General features: G+C 47.2%; 1 protein-coding gene across 2 annotated transcripts in view; it reads left to right on the forward strand.

Moving 5' to 3' along the window:
- PPP1R35 (protein phosphatase 1 regulatory subunit 35) overlaps window positions 1–20421 on the forward strand; it is a 106765-nt gene that overhangs the window by 72084 nt on the left and 14260 nt on the right. For both annotated transcript variants that reach the window (XM_078669428.1, XM_078669429.1), the window contains 2 exons: window positions 7698–8169; window positions 9659–9786. In XM_078669428.1, coding sequence (XP_078525554.1) covers window positions 7698–8169; window positions 9659–9786 — 600 coding nt within the window. The remainder of the gene's footprint in view (window positions 1–7697; window positions 8170–9658; window positions 9787–20421) is intronic.

The raw sequence follows: 20421 nt of genomic DNA on the forward strand, positions 1-20421 counted from the left end.
ACCAAATTGGTTATGGACTAAGTTTGGTCCCTTTTAAAAAAGGTCATAGATCGGCTATTAAATTCATGGCCTGGTGCCATTGTAGCCTATGCTACTAGTATGATTGCTTGGATATAATAGCACGGGACTCCCACTTCGCCAGGCAATGATTCAAGCATGTGAATCTGTGAAAGATCCAATACTGGAAAAACAGAATTTATTCACCAGAATTCAGGGCTAAACTAAACATCCCAATATAACATTGTTACATTTGGTAGGATGGCTCCTGAATCCAGACAGTGCGGCCATCCAAGTCTTTCACCTGCTTGTATGGAGATTCTGAAGGAGGTAGAATACCCTTCAACAAAGATTGTTATGGAATGATTCTGCAAACAGAGTAGTCATGAGGACCCATCCATTCTTCCTACCAAAAATAGATTCTGAATTTCATATAAATCACTCAATAACATTACTGGTCATTGTATCTTTCTTCCATCCTCCTCTATGTGCAATTCTCCCTCGTGTACGTTCTGCCATGCTCACCCTGAGGGACAGTTTGCTTCGTGTCAACTGTGTGTACTGTTATTTTCTTTCCTGACGTCAATTGAACTGCAACCAATGAATGTATCTTGTTGTAATAAACTTAATAAAATTGATTATCAAAATAAAAACATTACAGGTATATTTTCCCAATGCATTCACTTCAGCAGAACAATCTGTACATTTTTGGGATGTCAGAAGAGGACTCTGTTATACCTATCCATTTAGGAAGGGGAACCAATTGTTTACTAAATATGAACACATCTGTCATGGGTTAGCCATGTCTAAACAATTCATTTCCATATGGATTGTGGCTTGCATTTCTTTAAATTACAAGTAGCGCAAACACCTCTGTGAGGTAGACCGAGCACCCACTCAACTAGAGGAAAAGCATCAACAACAATTTGGCTTAGAATTGTCTGCAGATATCTGCCAGGCTGCCACTTGGAAATCAGTAAACACTTGCATGAAGCACTATTGCTTAGATTCAGATGCACAGGTGAGTAAAGTTATTATCTAAAGAGTAAAGTTATTATCTTTGGAAGAAGACAAATCTACCCTATCCAAAAGAGCACACGGGTGGTTTGTCATTCAGACCTACACAAGGGCCGCGCCGCAAACGTACCTGGGAACAGGATTCTCAAAGATTGCAAATGAATCCTATCTGAAATTGAGGATGGGTGTTTTACCGGTCAACCAGCACCTCTTCCCCCTGGCAAAGGTCAGAAACTGAAAAACCTGCGGTGAAGCCAAAAACGATATCCTCCATTTGTTGTGTTGCTGCAGAGGCTTAGACAAAGAGCGCAAACTGCTACTAAAAGCAGCCTGGAACATGAGAGGGCTCCGAACCCGCAGGCAAGCACTAAAAGCATGCTTTGACGGAAGTGATATCCATCTAGCATGCAGATTGATGAAATTTGTTAATACTGCAAAAGATATGTCAAACTTAACTGTAATATAACAGATTACGCGCAGAGATCTGGTTTCAAATGACAGAAGCGGCTACTTTTAAACCGCGGTTCTAACGTGAAATCATAATCGGATACTAATAGAGCACAATGCATGGCACTGCATTACGGACATTGACAATAATCATAACAATTAAATCAGGTGGTTTTTAGGGCTCGGACTCCTCCCCCTGGGGGAGGAGTTAGAGAACTAATGTTAAAGGAGAAAAAAAAGAAGAGGAGGGCCTTGGAGAGAGAAATTCCAGACATTCCTTAGCGTTTTCTGGCATCTGGTCAGTGATTCGTCTTCCCTGTGCTGTGTATGTAGTAGCCTTGAAGTGATAGGCTGTAAGTAATGTACGCGTGCCCGATGTGGCATTTTGTGTGCGAGAGCGAGCATGGCAGAGTGATTAATCTTAATTACGAGCTGTCAGAGTGCCCGTGTAATGCAAGCCAGATGATGCGAACGCGTTCACAGCGGTGAGCGCGTTCAATGTTAAATGACGAGAGGCAGCAGGCGAGGCTCACAGAAGATGACTCATACATGCTCGTCCACGCTGTAGTTCTTGTTTTAAGTTGCTACGGGGTGTCTTTTTTCTGCCTCTGCGTGACAGTCTGTAAGAATAATGAGCGATGGTGTGCTGACTGTTTAGCATTGCGTGGTGTACTTTTTGCAGCGTTTATTTATTTATGCATTTGTATATAGCGCGGACTTTACCCATCCACCCCGACCTTCTAGCCTTCTCATTAATCCCCTGCTCCAATTCCTGCGTCTTTCTGGCCTCCTCTCCGCGTATCCACAGATTGCACCTTGCATCTCCGCAGTCTTTTTGCGTTGTTACTATCTTTGGCAGCACTGACAGGGGCACAGTGTCATGCAAGCAGCAGTGGCCTCCTGACCAGAGCCCTGACACATATCTTATTTGCAAATTAAGCACTGGTGACGTGTATATATTATCTCCGTATGTGGACGATCCGAGTGGATTCCGTATGCCACATGTGATCAGGGCTACAGAGAAACCCATTCCGATGCCCTGAACCCGGGTACCCGTAGGATGAAGGTTGAAGACAGCCCCAAAGAGCCACGTGCAATGCATGGCTGCCAGGGCTGAGATTCTCTGTCAGGGGAGACCTTTCTGGTGAGGACGCGGACCGCGCCACCCTAGGGGTCCATGCCAGCCGACGCCCTGTCCCCAGGCTTGCATTCGCGCTGCATTGTGGGAGTTGTAGTCTTCGTCCGTCCAATGCAAGTGTCAGTGAGAGGACCCCCGGGCCTGGACGGCCGATGCTGTGCCCTGGGGCGCTGCTGCTGGCACCACCTTCCCTTTCCTTGAGGGGGAGGGGAGGTCCTGGCTCTCGCTTTCCCAGGGACAGGCCGGCTCTGGGGGGGTCGCAGCTGTCCAGCCATTGTCCACCCCGGGTATTTTTAACCCTGCCGCCTGCGCTGCGGTCAATGGGCCCTGTGTTGGGCAGAGGGGGGTGTGTTGCCCACATGTGTCGCTCTGCCCCCGCCCTGCCGGCTGGGGGCCCCCAGGGAGCATGTGTGCAGAGTTCAGCAGTTTAAAGGGGCATTGCTGCGGGGGCGGCCTGCTAGTCTGGGGCTGGAGTGGGACAGACAGACAGACAGGGGGTCTGTGGAAGAGAGGGGCCTGCGGCTGGGTGTGCGACCACCACCGGCGAGGAACCCAGACAAGGTGAGAGGGGTCCGCGCTGCAGCTTTGAACCTCGCGCCTCGATGCCTTTCACATAGCGCCAACATGCCCTCTTTAGGCCCCTACAGCAGTGAGCACTATGCACTCACTTATTGCGCCTCTCTTTCCCGATGTGCGCTATGTTGTAGCGCTACGACGCCTCGTCGGCGGTAATAAGCGCTATATAAATACAATTACAATACAATCTCCCTCTTTCCGTATGGGCGCTATGAGTGATCTTGGGCGATCTTACTCTTTCCTGATGTGCGCTATGAGTGATCTTTCTCACCTCCACCCCCTGCCATTTCTGATAATCACCCTGTGGATGCCTCAACGCGTCAGCAAGGCCGGCCTGACCAGAACAGCATGTTTGGAAATCATGTATCTGATTGCATTTTTAAAAGGGGTAACAGAACTTAAATGCAATGATTATTAAACACTGACAATTTAATAGAATAATTGTAAAAAAATCTGCGGGGCCCTAAATGATTTTTTTATTTACACTTTTGGGAGGCGCCTCATTCAAAAGTTTGAGGCCACTGCCCTAGACGTGCAGCACTTCCATGAGGTGAGGTGAGGCTGCAGCTCTACAGCCACACCTCTAGGTGGCACCAAAGATCAAGAAGAGGTCCTGAAACATCCTTTATTCTTTAGTGAAAATGGAGAGCTCAAACAGCGATATTATATTTTGCCTGTAGGTCCGGACATCCGTGCAGGCTTCTCTTTCTACCCCTAGACAGTGTGCGCCGGGTGTGTCTCTCTACCCCTGGACAGTGTGCGCTGGGTGTGTCTCTCTACCCCTGGACAGTGTGCGCTGGGTATGTCACTCTACCCCTGGACAGTGTATGTTGGGTGTGTCACTCTACCCCTGGACAGTGTGCGCTGGGTGTGTGACATAACAAAGCACAACATACCAGTACCACATAACACAGAACAGCATACTACCAGTGGCTGTGGGTGTCCAGGGGTGCAGCAGGTGCAGTGACACCGGGGCCTCGAGGGTCTCCCTTAACCCAGACAGTGCTGTATTTTACTACGAGTGGCGGTGGAAGTCCAGGGGTGCAGCAGGTGCAGTGACACCGGGGCCTCAAGGGTCTCACTTAATTTAGACAGTGCTGTATTTTACTACCAGTGGCTGTGAGGGTGCAGCAGGTGCAGTGACACCGGGGCCTCGAGGGTCTCCCTTAACCCCGACAGTGCTGTATTTTACTACCAGTGGCTGTGGGTGTCCAGGGGTGCAGCAGGTGCAGTGACACCGGGGCCTCGAGGGTCTCCCTTAACCCAGACAGTCCTGTATTTTACTACCAGTGGCTGTCAGGGTGTAGCAGGTGCAGTGACACCAGGGCCTCGAGGGTCTCCCTTAACCCAGACAGAGTAGTGAGTGCAGAGTAGTGAGTAGTGAGTGCAGAGTAGTGAGTGCAGAGTAGTGAGTGCAGAGTAGTGAGTGCAGAGTAGTGAGTGCAGAGTAGTGAGTGCAGAGTAGTGAGTGCAGAATAGTGAGTAGAGTAGTGAGTGCAGAGTAGTGAGTAGTGAGTAGAGTAGTGAGTAGTGAGTGTAATAGTGAGTAGTGAGTAGAGTAGTGAGTAGAGTAGTGAGTAGAGTAGTGAGTAGAGTAGTGAGTAGTGAGTGCAGAGTAGTGAGTATTGAGTAGAGTAGAGTAGTGAGTAGGACATCACAGGCAGCAGCTGTGCAAGCTTCTTACACTCACAAGGAGACCACAGGCAGCTGAGTTGCAAGCTTCTCCCACTCACAAGAAGGACATCACAAACAGCAGCGGTGCAAGCTTCTCACACTCACTAGAAGGACATCACAAACAGCAGCGGTGCAAGCTTCTCACACTCACAAGAACGACATCACAGGCAGCAGCAGTGCAAGCTTCTTACACTCACAAGGAGACCACAGGCAGCAGCGGTGCAAGCTTCTCACACTCACAAGAAGGAAATCACAGGCAGCAGCTGTGCAAGCTTCTTACGCTCACAAGGAGACCACAGGCAGCTGAGGTGCAAGCTTCTCCCACTCACAAGAAGGACATCACAAGCAGCAGCGGTGCAAGCTTCTCACACTCACAAGAACGACATCACAGCCAGCAGCAGTGCAAGCTTCTTACACTCACAAGGAGACGACAGGCAGCAGAGGTGCAAGCTTCTCACACTCGCAAGAACGACATCACAAGCAGCAGTGGTGCAAGCTGCCCTTACACACTCACAGCAGGTCCGGTGCCAAGGCAGCAGCAGCAACAGAGCAAGAGTCCCTTACAAAGAACAGGCACAGCACAGAGATGCACAATGCAATCTTCTCATACTCCCAGGCAGCAGCGGTGCAAGCTTCTCACACTCACACGAAGGACATTACAGGCAGCAGCTGTGCAAGCTTCTTACACTCACAAGGATACCACAGGCAGCTGAGGCGCAAGCCTTTCCCACTCACAAGAAGGACATCACAAGCAGCAGCGGTGCAAACTTCTCACACTCACAAGAACGACATCACAGGCAGCAGCAGTGCAAGCTTCTTACACTCACAAGAAGGACATCACAGGCAGCAGCAGTGCAAGCTTCTTACACTCACAAGGAGACCACAGGCAGCAGAGGTGCAAGCTTCTCACACTCACAAGAAGGACATCACAGGCAGTAACGGTGCAATATTCTCACACTCACAAGGAGATAACTGGCAGTACACACCACATGAACACACTCCATAACACATAGCAACAATACATTGCCATTTACAATGCCATTAGCTCAAACTCAAATAAATCCGAGCCCGATTGCATTTCTAATGCTTGTTTGTTTTTACTTCCTTATTTATTTGTTTTTTTACCTCAGTCAATTGATAAAACCTATAATCAACTGTTCTAACTGTAACGTATATTTAAACTCTTTTAACAAATGCATTGATATATGTGACCCAATTATTTAATGTTGCAAAGATTTTAATTAATCATGCAATGAAGATTTACTTACTTACTTAGATGCATTGGCTGTTTCTAAAGTCGTTCAAGCCACCATGAAAGAATTGTTTCATGTGAAATGTATTTCATATGCCCAAGAGCTGATAGAAGTCTTCCCTCTAATCTGACATTAATGATTATTGATGAAGATCCTACAGTGTAGAAGAAATGGTTAGTTACTTGTAGTCCTCGTCTGTTTCATAGGAATCTTTATTGAAGGCAAAAACGACCCACCAGTCTTACTGTCTGGGTTGCTTTGGGCTTTCAGAATCTAAGTAATGTACATTTGGAGTCTTACTCGCGGAATGTCCTAACCGTAAAAAATGACTGACTGAGAGAGGCAGCAGCCAGTGAGGTGCATCTTAGGTAGTGGAAACTCCTGGATGCGCAAAGGTACCTCCGTCTTTTTCTTCACCGCTTTACAATGTAAGCTTATCAGTCTGCATTTTCTCTAATGATAGACAGTTTTTACATGTTTTTACATTTAAAATCCTGTAATGTCTGTTTTTCAATTTGATGATATGAAGCATTTTCAGTCTATATTTCTGATCACTCTTGCCTTGGATAGGCCTCTCAATTGAATTTTGCCTCACTTCAGATAGATGTATGTATATCGGCTTCCTCTTCATACTGTTATATGGACAAATATGAATTAAGTGTCCTTGAATCAACGTGCGCAGCTGGAATTTATTAACATTTCTTCTTCAATGAAGATTCTTACGATGCAGAACTAGCAGTACAAGTAAGTAACCATTTCTTGCAGGGAAGTGCCTTCTTCGTACAGTGCACACCATAACGTAAATCACTTCTTGCAGCAGTTACATTTAATTTGTAGTGTATGATTCACCAAGGCTTGTGCTGCAATGCTTTCTTGCTCTGTCCCAAGAATAGCACACTCCTGATCCTTCCAGTCACCTTTGTATTTTGCTATACATTTTTCACACCAGACTACTGAATTTTCTTAGGACCTAGAACCTGGAATTTAACATCTGGGACACAGACTAACCAATATCCAGAGCAACATCTGACAATGTTACCTTTAACTCACACTGCTTACAAAGTTTTTCTGTGATCCTGCTCGGAGGACACCTTAGTTTGCTGTGAATGTTCCTCAGATGTTTCACCTGCTCCCTGAGCTGTGAAGGAGGATGAGCTGCAGTCTTGTTGCCATGTCTGTAGCCGCTGTAGTCACGAGGTGCTGGAGCCGCCTGCCAGACAGTGCTGGGTGCAGCTTTGAAAACTTTGCACCAAAGAGGACCTGGGCAGGTGCTCTAGAGGGACAAGGATCACACTGCAAATCAAGCAAGATGGTATTTCCCCCACGCTGCCATGTACATAATGTCAGTCGAGAACTTTGACTGTATGTACACACAGATCTAGACTGCCTACTTCAAAGGAGAACTAATTGTGAGACTTTTGACCTTTCATGTTGGCCGTGAGTATATTATTTATTTTAGAGTTTACAGAATCTTTACACAGGTTTTATGACGTTGTGATGAGTATATTTTTTGCGAGTACTTCTGTTTAGGCGTTTCAAAGAGAATTGACTATTATATGGAATTGAACATACTCATGTGATCTTCTTTGATGTAGGTGCGGTTTCACTTGAGCGACACGCAAGAACAGTCTTCTGTGCCCGATAACCATGACCTACCCCCAGAGACGTCGGAAAAGGAGGATGCATGCAGACCTGCACCAACTCCTGTGATGCCGCTGAGCAAGAAGACAGGCATGTGGGACCTCCAGAAAGTCATCAACCCAGCAGCAGTCTTTGCTTCCAGTGAATCCAAAGCAATACGGAAAGAGGGCATCCGACCGAGCAAAGGCAAAGTGTTGAAATCCATGTGCATACCCCAGAACACTGCAGTGCCTGCAGAGCTGCCTCTGGTGATTGACCAAGGGGAGTCTTGTGCCCTTAGCACCCCGGAGTACAACACAACCCTGGCCCTTGGTCAGGAGGTGTTGGAAGCTGTGCAGAAGGACTTCGACGTGAAGCGGGCGGTGGAAGAGCACCTGAAGAAGTCCTTTGTCACCCGTCAGAGCCTGGATCTGAAGGTGGGAGAGGGTGAGTGGAAGCCACTATAGACCTCAACATGTAAATGAAGGGAGGCTCGGATTCCTTGTCAGACACACTGTCCTACCATCAATATTTAGGATCTGCACATTGCTCTGTTAATGCACCCCCCCCTCCTGTCCTGCAGTCCTAATTCTGCTGCAGCACTGGGAGTTGCACACAGCTGTGCCAGTATCCATTAACCATGTCCTGCTGCACCCCTGCTGTTTCATTGCTGAGGTACTGACCATGGTCTGCAATGATGCACCCCATTTCTGATTTGGGGCACCCTATGCTTGTCTATCACTGTGTATGTTTCGTCAAGGGGAACCCCACTGTTCTTGGAAAAGCTTATCACTAGTGCTCAACAAATCTCCTTTTCCTGTCTAATCCCCAGTATAAAGAGTTGTCATTTCTACTTACAATACTACCAGATTGATGTAGAAGCGCTACTTTACCAGGAGTTTCGGTCCACATTCATTAAAACTCCACTTCACTTAAATATTTTGAATTCAGTAAATTCACTTACTTTATCAAAACTTGATTTAAAATAATAATACAAAACCATTACATTACATCACATAAGAATTACAATAACCAACTAATTGTATCCATCGGTACTCTCCCTCGCTCTGGTTATTCTGTATTACGTACACACACACCTCCTTGCTTTAGCCATTCATCAGTCCATTAACAACACTCTCTGTGTGCTGCTTCCCACCTCGCACACCAGCCCTGCCTCCTGTTATCCCTTCGACCAGAGCTAAGTAACAACGAACTTGAACAGTGGCCATCATTGTCCCAAATTCAATGTTTCTTAGCAATTCTCACTTAATAAAGTGTAATAGTTTTTGATTGTGTACAATTATTGGCAGTAATGTTTTAAAAACACAGAATTTGTTGTGTTAACAATACATATGCAAGGCTGAAGTCCATTGGCTGTGAAAGCGAAGAGATGAAAGAAGGGCCCTTCAGCATATCTGCTGGGGCACCACAGCAGAGATGACACTTCTTTTACAGGTGCAGGGAGATGCCCAAGAGGGTTCTGGGTGAGAGGCAGTGATAAGGGGGTCTGTCTGATGAGCACATGTAAGATTAAACACAAACCATGTTATGCTTATTCCAACACTCTCGGTCTTCCCTGAACCTCATCCTTGAACGCACTGAATAGGGATTTCTTAGACCATCTCCCTGAGCCCTGTAACTAATAGCAAGCTACTCTGAAGCCACTCACTCAGTAGCTCCAAGCACTCGTACTATGGTGTCCCAGCGGACAGAGCCAGGGTTCGTTAATGGGAAGAAGTGGCGCTGATAGGACAGTGGGCTTCCTACCTGGTTTTTGTCCCCATCAGAGTAAACAACTCATTGTACCACTGTCTGATGACATTACAGCCCATTGCTCTGCACTCATTTGATAAATTTTGTGTGATTTCCCCAGGCACGTTGAATTATGCACGGAGTGCCCAATAATCACCTCGGTGTGCTGTTCTTTTTCACACAGGAATGAACATTCCCAAGGACCAGCAGCTCTACCAGGGGCTGGTGAGCTTGGATGTGTCAGTGGAAAAGGTGCTGAGCTCTGCGGTGCAGAAGATCCAATTAGCCAAACCCAGGAGCGACGCCAAAAAGGTATGATGTCTTCTGGCTACCTAAGACATGCTCTGTGTCTGATCAATTCAGGGTTCCGGTGGGCAGCCTCTTGTACAGAATGCACAGGTAAAGTTACTCCCCAGAAGGTGAGATGTTGTGCTTCTGAAGCATGCACTCTGTTTGATCCTTACAGGCTTCCTATAGGCAGCACGGTGTACAGGATGCACAGGTAAAGTTACTCCCAAGAAGGTGGAATGATGCACTCCTGAAGCACGCACTCTGCTTGATCCACAGATGCTTCCTTACAGGCAGCAGGGTGTACGGCCTCAACAGGTGCAGGTACTCCCAGCAAGGTGGAATGATGTACTCCTAATACCTGTACTCCGCTTTATCCACAAAGGCTTTTATCATACACAGCAGGTTGTCTAGTCGGTGAATGGACTCCTATGAATGCTCTGATAAAGTATTGCTCAGGGCATGCCCTAGTTCCGATCTACCTAGACCTCCATGTAAGGAGCAGGGTTAAGAGCCTGTGCATACTTAAATGACCTTCACAAAGTAATGTGTTCCTGTCTGGCTCCCACAATGACGTCAAATTAGGTCCCAGGTACACATCAAGAGTTTACAGACTCCCCCAGAAGATGCAATATCGCTGTCCTCCAACACCTCAGCCCATACTCAAGCAGCCTTCTGACGTTGTGGCATCCAAAAAGTTACTTAACCAACATCTCTTGTGATGCCAAAGGAACACTCTGTCTTACGCATGCTGGCATCTTCATATAGGGCAGGATGAAGCTGTTCTTATACATACAAGTCACAATATATTGAGCCAGGTGTCGCAGCCCACCCAGACGCAGAAACCTTACTCTCCTCTCACATGCTGTGTTTGATCCATGCAGCGTCTATGTAGAAAAAGATGAAGGTGTTCTTATCCATACAAATCACAATATACAGAACCAGGTGGCACTGCCCACTCAGATGTGGCGATTCCACTCTCCTCCCACAATCTTTGTCTGATCCATGCAGGCCTCGGCTTGCAGAGGAGAGGGTTCAGCTTGAGATTGGTTAAGTGATTTTCAGAAGCTACGATAACACACTCCTGCAGGCATACAAAACATGCCCTAAGGAGAAAGTAATGTGAGAAAAACAAGGACCCCCTGGGTAGTTACTAAGCAGACTCCTAGGGCAGGGTAAACACAGTATGTGAGGAAATTCCTAGGCAGTCTTATCAATAAGTAAACAAGTGACCCGACCAAAATTGCAAAAGGAACAATCAGAAAAACCAAGAAATTATCTATTTGAAATATACATATTTTAATAAAACACAATGATAAAAATCATATAGATAACTGAGATTAATCAGACTATATGACAAATCAATCTAAAATTACATACAATCAACACATATATTAACAGAACATATTGAATAAAAGAAGACACCAAAGTTACAGAAAGGTGTCCACAGTGAGGTGACGATAAATTACTCAGAGTAATTTATCGTCACCTCACTGTGGCCAGTGTGGCCAGAGTAGGCTGCATAATCTGTCTCTTTTTCTTAAGGCTACACTGGCCAGGTTCTTCATCCTGAAGAGAAGAAGGGGTTAGAATAAGTACATTTGAGATCATTTTAGTGTTAGTCAGTAGAAATATCTCACAAACCCTTTTTTATCTTTATGATAGAGCTGAAGGGAACAGGGCAGAGTAGCCTCCTAGGCTGTCATTATAAGTCTAAAAAAGAACACTGTGCCTTTAAGGGACCAGGCACCACCAGTATCCCATCATGCACAGTAGGTTGCAGTTACTTCAGTACTTTTTTCCTGCTCCTGCTGACAGGATCCTGGAGCATTGAGCTCAACCAAATTGTTTTTTTTCTTCAAAATTCTTCATTGAATTTCAACTTTAGACGTTTCACTCGACGTTTTTTGTTTCTCCCTTCCTTTTTCAGTTTTTTCCTGACAGAAATTAACAGCATTTTGTCAAGAAATGCCATCCCTCTTTGACAAATGCCCAGCTTGTGGGAGAAAGAAGGCCAAGACAGACCCCTATGAGGTCTGCATCATCTGTCTTCCAGACAGTCATGTTCCTGAGTCATGTCAACACTGCAGGAACTTCACCAAGTGTACCTTGAGAGACCGGGAGAAGATTAGGAACAGAGGAGCGGAGAAAGCTGCAAACCGAAGGTGGGACCTCTGGACTTGGACATGGTAGAACCTCTACCAAGTCTCTGTTAACAACTTCCACAGAGTGTCCCAAGAAGAGGGGAACACAGAGACGATATCGGTCCCAGTCGACATTGAGAAGAGGTACGGCACCAACATGCTCGCCATCGATTCAAGACACGACGTTGAGCAAGCGCCGGAGGACGATGTCGAAGACTCCAAGTAGGTCTCCGTCGAGACACAGACAGTGAAATTTGACGTCGAGGCATACACCTCACAAGTCGACGTCTAAGTGGTCACAGAGATTGATTACAAGGTATGGAGACCGATCAGCTTCGAACTCGCTGTTGAGGCACCGAAGATCGCCGTCGGCACACTAGTAGCTCGACGTTTAGGCACTCCCACACATCAAAGCGCTGTCGGCACTCACCATCGACAACATCGAAAATTCAACATCGAAGTCTATATCTCCATCTCCCAGAATTAAGGAGTCCAGGAAAAAGAGGAGGCGCATCTGTTCATCACCAGACTCTGAATATTCAGTGACATTTTCCATCGTTGCAGCATTCACCAGCACTGCCTGTGTCTAATCTTGCACTGCCTCCTGCTCCTCCTCCTCCATCAACTCCACCTTCTCCTCCTCCTCCAATGTCTCCGCCTCCACCACCTCCAGTAACGCCACGGAGGTCAAGGTCTAGATCACGCCATCGCTCTGGACACCAGCGCCATCGTTTCTCCTCTACTTCGTCCCAAAGGTCTTGTCACCGATGTCACCATCATTCAAGATCTTGTACATCTACAGGTCAATACTCCCCAACATTGACTGACTCTCCACCTCCACGAATCTCACCAGTGGATGATATCTCGACTTTTCAAGAAGTCTTAATAAAGGGTGCTACAAAACTGAATATCCCATTATCCACGCCAACTCCGACAACATTGGTTATTTTTTAAACACTTCAGCAAAAATCTATTGCTAGACTCTTGTTGCCTCTGGTGCTAGGCCTCCTTGAACCGGCCATGGAGATTTTCCTTACTTCAGCATCAATAAAAACAGCTCCTTCGAGACTTCAAAAAAGTATTGACCTCCAGAGTAGGATCCAGCTTTTCTCCGCTCGGACCCGGCACCAGATTCCATAATTGTGGTAGCGGCTAGGAAGCAACATGCCACTTCTCCTTCATCCATGGTCCCTCCGGATATAGAAAGCCGCTGACTGGACTCTGGGGACCGCAAGATGTGCGGAACAGCTGCAACGACCATCAAGGCAGCTAGCACCACTGCCTTGCTAGCAGATATGATCGAGCCCTTTGGGAGTCCTTAAACTAATTTCTGGACCATCTGTCCAGGGACTAGATGGAGGACTTTATGGAAATCCTCAACGAAGGCCTGATGGTCTCCAACCAGGTGATCAGGGCAGCAGCGGACTCTTCACTACTAGTCGCTCACGAGTACTGCCACGGTATAGGTATCCGACAGCAATCGTGGATGCGTCTCACCTCTCAAGCCAGAGGCTCAGCAAAGAATTCTAAACTTGCCCATCTCGGCCACCACTCTCTTTGGATCCCTCGTGGATGAAGAGAAAACGCTCATGAAAGCGGAGATGGAGACCCTTAAGGCTGTGGGCCTGGAAAGGCCTAGAGAGCAGAGAAAATCTTTCCGGCCTTACCAGAGAGGTCACTCTTCCTCATGGTACCAGGGTCGACAGCAGGGTGGCCCCCAGTCACAACAGCAATGACCTTACCAATCATATCAGAGACTCCAACCAAGAGGAAGATCCTCCCAGCAACACCCTCATGGGGGTAAACAGCCTGCTGGGACTAAACCCTGAGTCGTTACTTCCCCCTCTTCTGTTCCACACTCCAGTGGGGGGAAACATATGTCATTACCCGATGGAGTGGCAAAACATAACAAAAGACTCCTGGGTGCTGAATATTGTGCGCAATGGATATTGCCGGCGGTTCATCAGTTCTCCGCCGTTCATCCCTCCGAAGCCAGCCACCTTTCAGCTTCCTCTCTTACAAGAGGAGGTCCACATCCTTTTACAGAAATTGGCGGTGGAACCAATTCCTCACCAACAATGTGGACAAGGCATTTATTCAAGATACTTTCTTGTCAAGAAGAAAGACAGACACGAATTCAGCCCCATTCTAGACCTCAAGGCAGCCAACAAATGGATTCAGTGAGAAAAGTTCAGGATGCTGGCTTTACACCAAATGTATCCTCAATTACATCAAGGAGATTGGCTCTGTTTGATCGACCTTCAAGACGCGTACTTTCATATTCCAATTGCCAGAAAGCATCGCAAATTCTTAAGGTTCGTGGTGGGACAAGACCATTACCAGTATTGGGTACTTCCATACGGGCTAAAGTCAGCACCCAGAACATTCTCCAAATGCATGGCAGTAGTCGCAGCCCATCTCCGGAGATACAAGGTATTTGTCTATCCATTTCTGGACAATTGGCTCATCAAGGCCTTCACGCCTCAAGAGGCACAGCTCAATTTCAACTGGACTTGTAACCTCTTACCGAGGCTGGGGCTTCAGATCAACCACGACAAATCCATCTCTACCCCAGTACAGACCTTGCATTATCTATGTGCCTTAATGCCACAGTAAAGGCAAAAGTGTTTGCTTCGGAGGAGAGACGCTTATCGATCCTTCTGAAGTGTCAGAGGCTCATGAAAGCTTCCCATCCAATAGTCAGGACAGTTGCCTCTCTCCTCGTCTCGATGGCTTTGTGCATATTCCTCACACTGAATGCCCATCTGCACATGAGACCTCTACAAGACTGTCTCGAAGATTAATGGGATCAGTTGACGGGGAACTGGGAGGACAAGCTACAACTATCCCTCCATGTGAAGTCGTCTCTCAAATGATGGTGCTCCCCATCCAATATACTCCAGGGCACTCCATTCCATTAGGAGATTCCTCCTCTGAGTATTGTCACGGATGCATCATTGCTGGGCTTGGGAGCTCATATGGACAATCTCCTGATCCAGGAGAAATGGTCAGAGAAGGAAGCTTCGTACCACATCAACCTCTTGGAGCTTCAGGCAGTCCATCTGGCGTTGAAAGCTTTCTGCCCCTCATTCAACACCCCTTCCCTGCTTGTTCAAACGGACAACACCACGATGATGTATTACCTCAACAAGCAGGGAGGGACAAGGTCCAGAGTCTTATCCTGCGAGTCTCAGATGATCTGGAAGTGGCTTCTTCCCAGTGGCCTGACAGTCATAGCAGTACAGCTCCCAGGTATCCAAAATGCTCAAGCGGACTCACTCGGCAGACTCCTGCAAGAAAACCATGAGTGGGTCTTGCACGACGACATGGTACTAGACGTTTTTCAGCAATGGGGTACTCCCAGCGTCAACTTGTTCACCACTGCAGAAAACAAAAAATGCCAAAGCTTCGCATCAAGGTTCTACCAGACAGGAACTCTGGGGAATGTCCTATGGATCAATTGGTCTGGGAAGTTTGTCTACGCCTTTTCTCCGATCCCCCTGATACCGGAATTTCTCATCAAATTGGCTCAGTCGTCAACGAGGATGATCCTCATAGCTCCGGAATGGCCACGCCAATGGTGGTTCATGGACCTTTTTCACCGGTCCATCCGTCCATATCTGCGGCTGCCATGCAGACTGGATCTGGTAACGAAATTCAGAGGCCAGATAGTACATCCCAGCCTCTCCTCTGAGTTTGGCTGCATGGCTCCTGAGCTGATACAATATGGACATTTGAATCTGCCAAAGGACTGCATGGAGACCCTCAAAGAGGCTAAGCGACCTTCCACGCTATCGGCATACGCATTCAAGTGGAAAAGATTCTGCATATGGAGTTCTTCCAGAAACGTGGATCCCACCTCTGACCAGTAAGATGTTATTCTTCCATACTTACTCCACTTAGCAAAATCTGGCTTACAAAACTTCTTGCTAAAGGTTCACTTAGCAGCTTTGACTGTCTATAGAAAGTGTCCCTCAAAAACATCCTTTTTTAGAATCCCGGTGATTAAGGATTTCTTAGAGGGCTTGAAAAATTTCTTTCCTCCAATCAGACGACCTTCTCCCCCTGGGAGTTCAATTTAGTGCTCTTTTGCCTTATGCAAGACCCTTTCAAACCTATTCACAAGGCATCTCTCCAACATTTTTCATGAAAAGCAGCTTTCCTTGTGGCGATCACTTCAGCCCGTAGGGTTTGTGAAATCCAAGTCCTTTGTTCTCATGAACCCTACAGTGTCTTCCACTCGAGCAAGATAGTTATGGGAACCCGCCCTAAATTCTTCCCTAAGGTGGTGTCCGACTTTCATGCCAATCAGATAATATCACTTCCAACATTCTTCCAGAACCCCTCTACACCAGCGGAAAGATCCCTTCATTCCCTGGATGTAAAGAGAGTTCTGAATTTCTACCTGGATAGAACGAAGAGTATTCACCAACCACAACAGCTATTTGTAAACTATGGCCCAGTCGGAACAGGGCTGGCTACTTCAAAACAGTCCATTTCGAGATGGATAGTCTCTTGCATTCTATTATGTTTTCAGAAAGCTAACTAAAGCCTTTCAGCCAAACCCAGGGTCCACTCCACTAGGGGAAAACCAACCACTACGGCTTTATTACGTAATATCCCAATTCCAGAGCTCTGTAAAGCAGCTACCTGTAGGTCAGTACACACATTTACAAAGCATTACTGCCTAGATTCCGACACTAGATCAGACGCTCAAGTAGGGCAAGCTTCACTCGGGAATCTTTTTTCTTGAGTCCTCAAGTGTTTCTCTCTGTCTGTTTCGCCACTTTCTTTGGGATGGGCTTGCTACTCTATTCAGCGCTTATGACTATACATGGAAATCCCCTGCGAGAGAAGGAATGGTTTCTTACCTGTAACTTCTTTTCTCTCGCAGGGGAATTTCCATGATAGTCATAAGTGACCCTCCCACCTTCAGAGACAGGGGATTTGTTTTTTAACATATCTGTCATCAGTAGCCTCCAAAAGAACTGAAGTAACTGCCACCTGCTTTGCATGATGGGATACTGGTGGTGCCTGGCCCCTTAAAGGAACAATGTTCTTTATTAGACATATAATGGCAGCATATGAGGCTACTCTGCCCTGCTCCTTTCATCTCTATCATAAAGATGAAAAAGGGTTTGTGAGAAATATTTCTACTGACTTACACTAAAATGATCTCAAATGTACTTATTCTGGCCCCATTTTCTCTTCAAGATGAAGAACCTGGCCAGTGTAGCCTAGGTAAATAGGCTGCATAACCTGTCTCTTTTTCTTAAGTGTCTTTGCAGGCCTTCCTGAAGTAAGGCAAAAATTCTACACTTAAGAAGAGATTATAACAACTGCTCCGGGGTCCCGCGCATGGGCGGGTCTATTCAGTGCTTGTGACTATCATGGAAATTCCCCTGTGAGAGAAAAGAAGTAGCAAGTAAGAAACAATTCCTTCCCCAAAACTCAGTGCTATCATCAACACCTCCACATTCCCATTTTGCTGGAAAAATGCAGAAGTCGGCGCCCTGCTGAAGAAACCGTCAGCGTACCTCAACGCCATCAGCAGCTACAGACCCATCTCAGTTCTGCCCTATCCAGCTAGTCATTGAGGAAGCCATCAATAGCCAACTCGCATACTGCCTAGAATTCCATCAACTCCTAGAGAGCTCTCAATCAGGCTTTCGCACAGATACAGCCCTTAAAAACATCCTCGACTGAGGAGAAAGGGACGCACTCATCCTCTTTGACCTTTCAGCAGCTTGCAATATGGTCTCCCACAAGTCACTCATCAGAAAGCTTCAGCATATGAATATCTGATGACCGGCCCTCAAGTGGATATCCTTCTTCCTCCTGGACACAATTCAACAATTTACGCTTCCCCGCTACCCCTCAGAACCCAAGAAACTCATCTGCGGAGTCCCTCAAGGGTCATCACCCAGCCAAACAATCTCCAACATCTACATGATGGCCCTCGCGGACATAGTCAGAGCCCACGGCATTAATATAGTACCTACTCCAACGCCACACAGCTCATCCTCTACTTTACCAACTCAACCAGCACTGCCACAGCAACCTATGCCAACTGCATGAGCAACGTCGCTGCCTGGATGAAAAACAACTGCCTCCAGCACAACATAAAACCAAAGGTATTTTATTTTCTCCACTCGTCCCACATTTTTAAACCGCCATTGTTCATAAGGGCAGGGGTCACTAACTGAAAACATAAATCACTGCCTGTACCTCCAGACGCCCACGAGGCTCCTCGGCATAACTCCTCCACGCAGGTTCACCAACATAGAGATAAGACTCCCTCCCAGAAGGCCCTGCCCTGCCCTCAAAGCAAGAAAAACAAACAGAGGACTACTGCCTCCGACTCCCCCTTCTTGGCGACCACTTTAGACTGATCTCTCTCAGTGGCAGCCATCTTGGACTAGTCAATCTCATTATTGGAGCATGTCCTGAGAACCGGACACATAGACTAAGTTCTACTATCGCACACCCCTCTTAGCCTGCATCGACTCGCTCTTGTGATAGTGGCTGCCTTCTATTGCAGCATTTTTACATCTATCTTGTTTTTATGCATTTGCTTTCTGACCGGTAATGCACCGACTACTACAACATATATTCCTGGGTGCTCACAGTATACATTTATTTTTGGTTTTACGTATTGGTCCTATAACCTGTTGTTATGTAATTGTTTTACTTGTAATACATCAATTGCTACTTCATATATTTGTAGGTGCTCATAGACTACAACTATCTGTTTTTATGTAGTGGTATTATAACCTGTACTGCACCGACTACTACCTCTATCAATATTATATTTTTACCGGTATTTTGCTCACCTTTGTAACCTGCACCCAGTTTCACTTTCTCCTGGGTCGCACCGATTGCTATCTCATGTATTTTGATTGCTCTCCAAGATCACTAATGTTCTGATTTCTGACCCAGATAACCTGTTGGGCTTGCATATGCACCTTGCTCCGGCATAACACGACTGCTCACCCACCCCGCGCTACACTGCTACCATATCAACATGGAACTCTTTGGCAAACACACATATAAAATAAACTACCCTTCCTCTCTCACCAAAAAATCTACTAAACGATTTAAACACGACTTCCTTAGGTCCCACCCAGAAACACCCTTTGCCGACACCTACTTCTCATCGGTCAATGGACCCTTGAACACCGACATCATTTTCCACACCACACGCAGAGCGCAATGGAAAAAAGTGTTCCTTTCCCTATTCACAGTCTCCACCACCAGGAAATCCGCACATGGCCTAACACTCTCCATCACATCGTCCCAACTCCTCCCAGGCAGAACCACCATCACTATTTACAACAACGGGATTGTTTTAATTCAAGCGATAGACAGGAACCTGGAACTACTGGACAACATGTTCCCCTCTCTCAAAGAGCACCTTTCCAACACTCGGACTTACACGCAGATCACCCCCTGTCCCACCTCCCCTAACGTCACAGCCCCCACCCTTAACTCCCCTAACACAGTTCAGCAGCAAGAAGACACACACCTCACCTTCACACCCTGCTCCACAGTCAATCACCTGCCCCTCGCAGCTACCCCTCCCCGCCCCTCATTCACAGACATAGACCTAGTCCCTACGCACACCACTCGCTCTCCCAGCTTTCCTACTAACCTTCGTACCTCCGCTCTTCCTCTTGTCTCCCCCTCCACACTGTGCACTCCCATACCTTCCCCCGCACATTTTTTCTCGGAGCACCCCTTCTCCCCCAATGGCACCACACACAACATGTCTCTCTCTCCGACTTCTGCCCCCCCCACACTTAGCACTCCCACCACACCTAGCCTGCACCCCTCCATCAACCTCCCACCCCCCTCGCTCACTCCTCAATACCCCACATCCTCCCCCACAACAGCCAGCCTACACATCACCCCCTTTTTCCGCTCCCCCCCTAGCACGGATGCGCTTCCAAACACCTGCCCTCTCGCTAACGCCCCCAACGCCCCCAACACCCTCATCAGTTCCGACTCTCCACCCGGACTACCCCCGGTCAACGCACCCATCATCACCTTGGACACTATTATGTCTACCCTCCTCCAATTGAAAGAAGAAGTACACTCCATTAAAGAGTTGCTCTTCACACACCCCAGACACCCCCACATCAACACCCCTACCACACCTAACACCACTTCCCCCTCACCTCCTACCCGCCCTACCACACAACACTCCACACACCGGACCTCTATCCCCCCTCGCAATACCAACAATCGCAGTAACAATTGCAATCTCGTCACTACCAAGCGCAGTACTCCCCCTTCTCCTCCTAACAACACTTCCTCCTCTCACCCTACTCGCCTTAACACACATCTCCCCCCACATTGGACTTCTACCCCCTCTTGCAATACCACCAATCGCCCCAGACGCACCTCCAACCCGATCTCTGACCATGACGTACACACCCTTCTCCACTCTTACGACCCGGCTCCCCAAAAGCCACTAGCTACCAACAACATGTCCATCCCAACGATTATATCCAAC

This window comes from Lissotriton helveticus, chromosome 12, assembly GCF_964261635.1.
Source record: "Lissotriton helveticus chromosome 12, aLisHel1.1, whole genome shotgun sequence".
Lineage (NCBI taxonomy): Eukaryota > Metazoa > Chordata > Amphibia > Caudata > Salamandridae > Lissotriton > Lissotriton helveticus.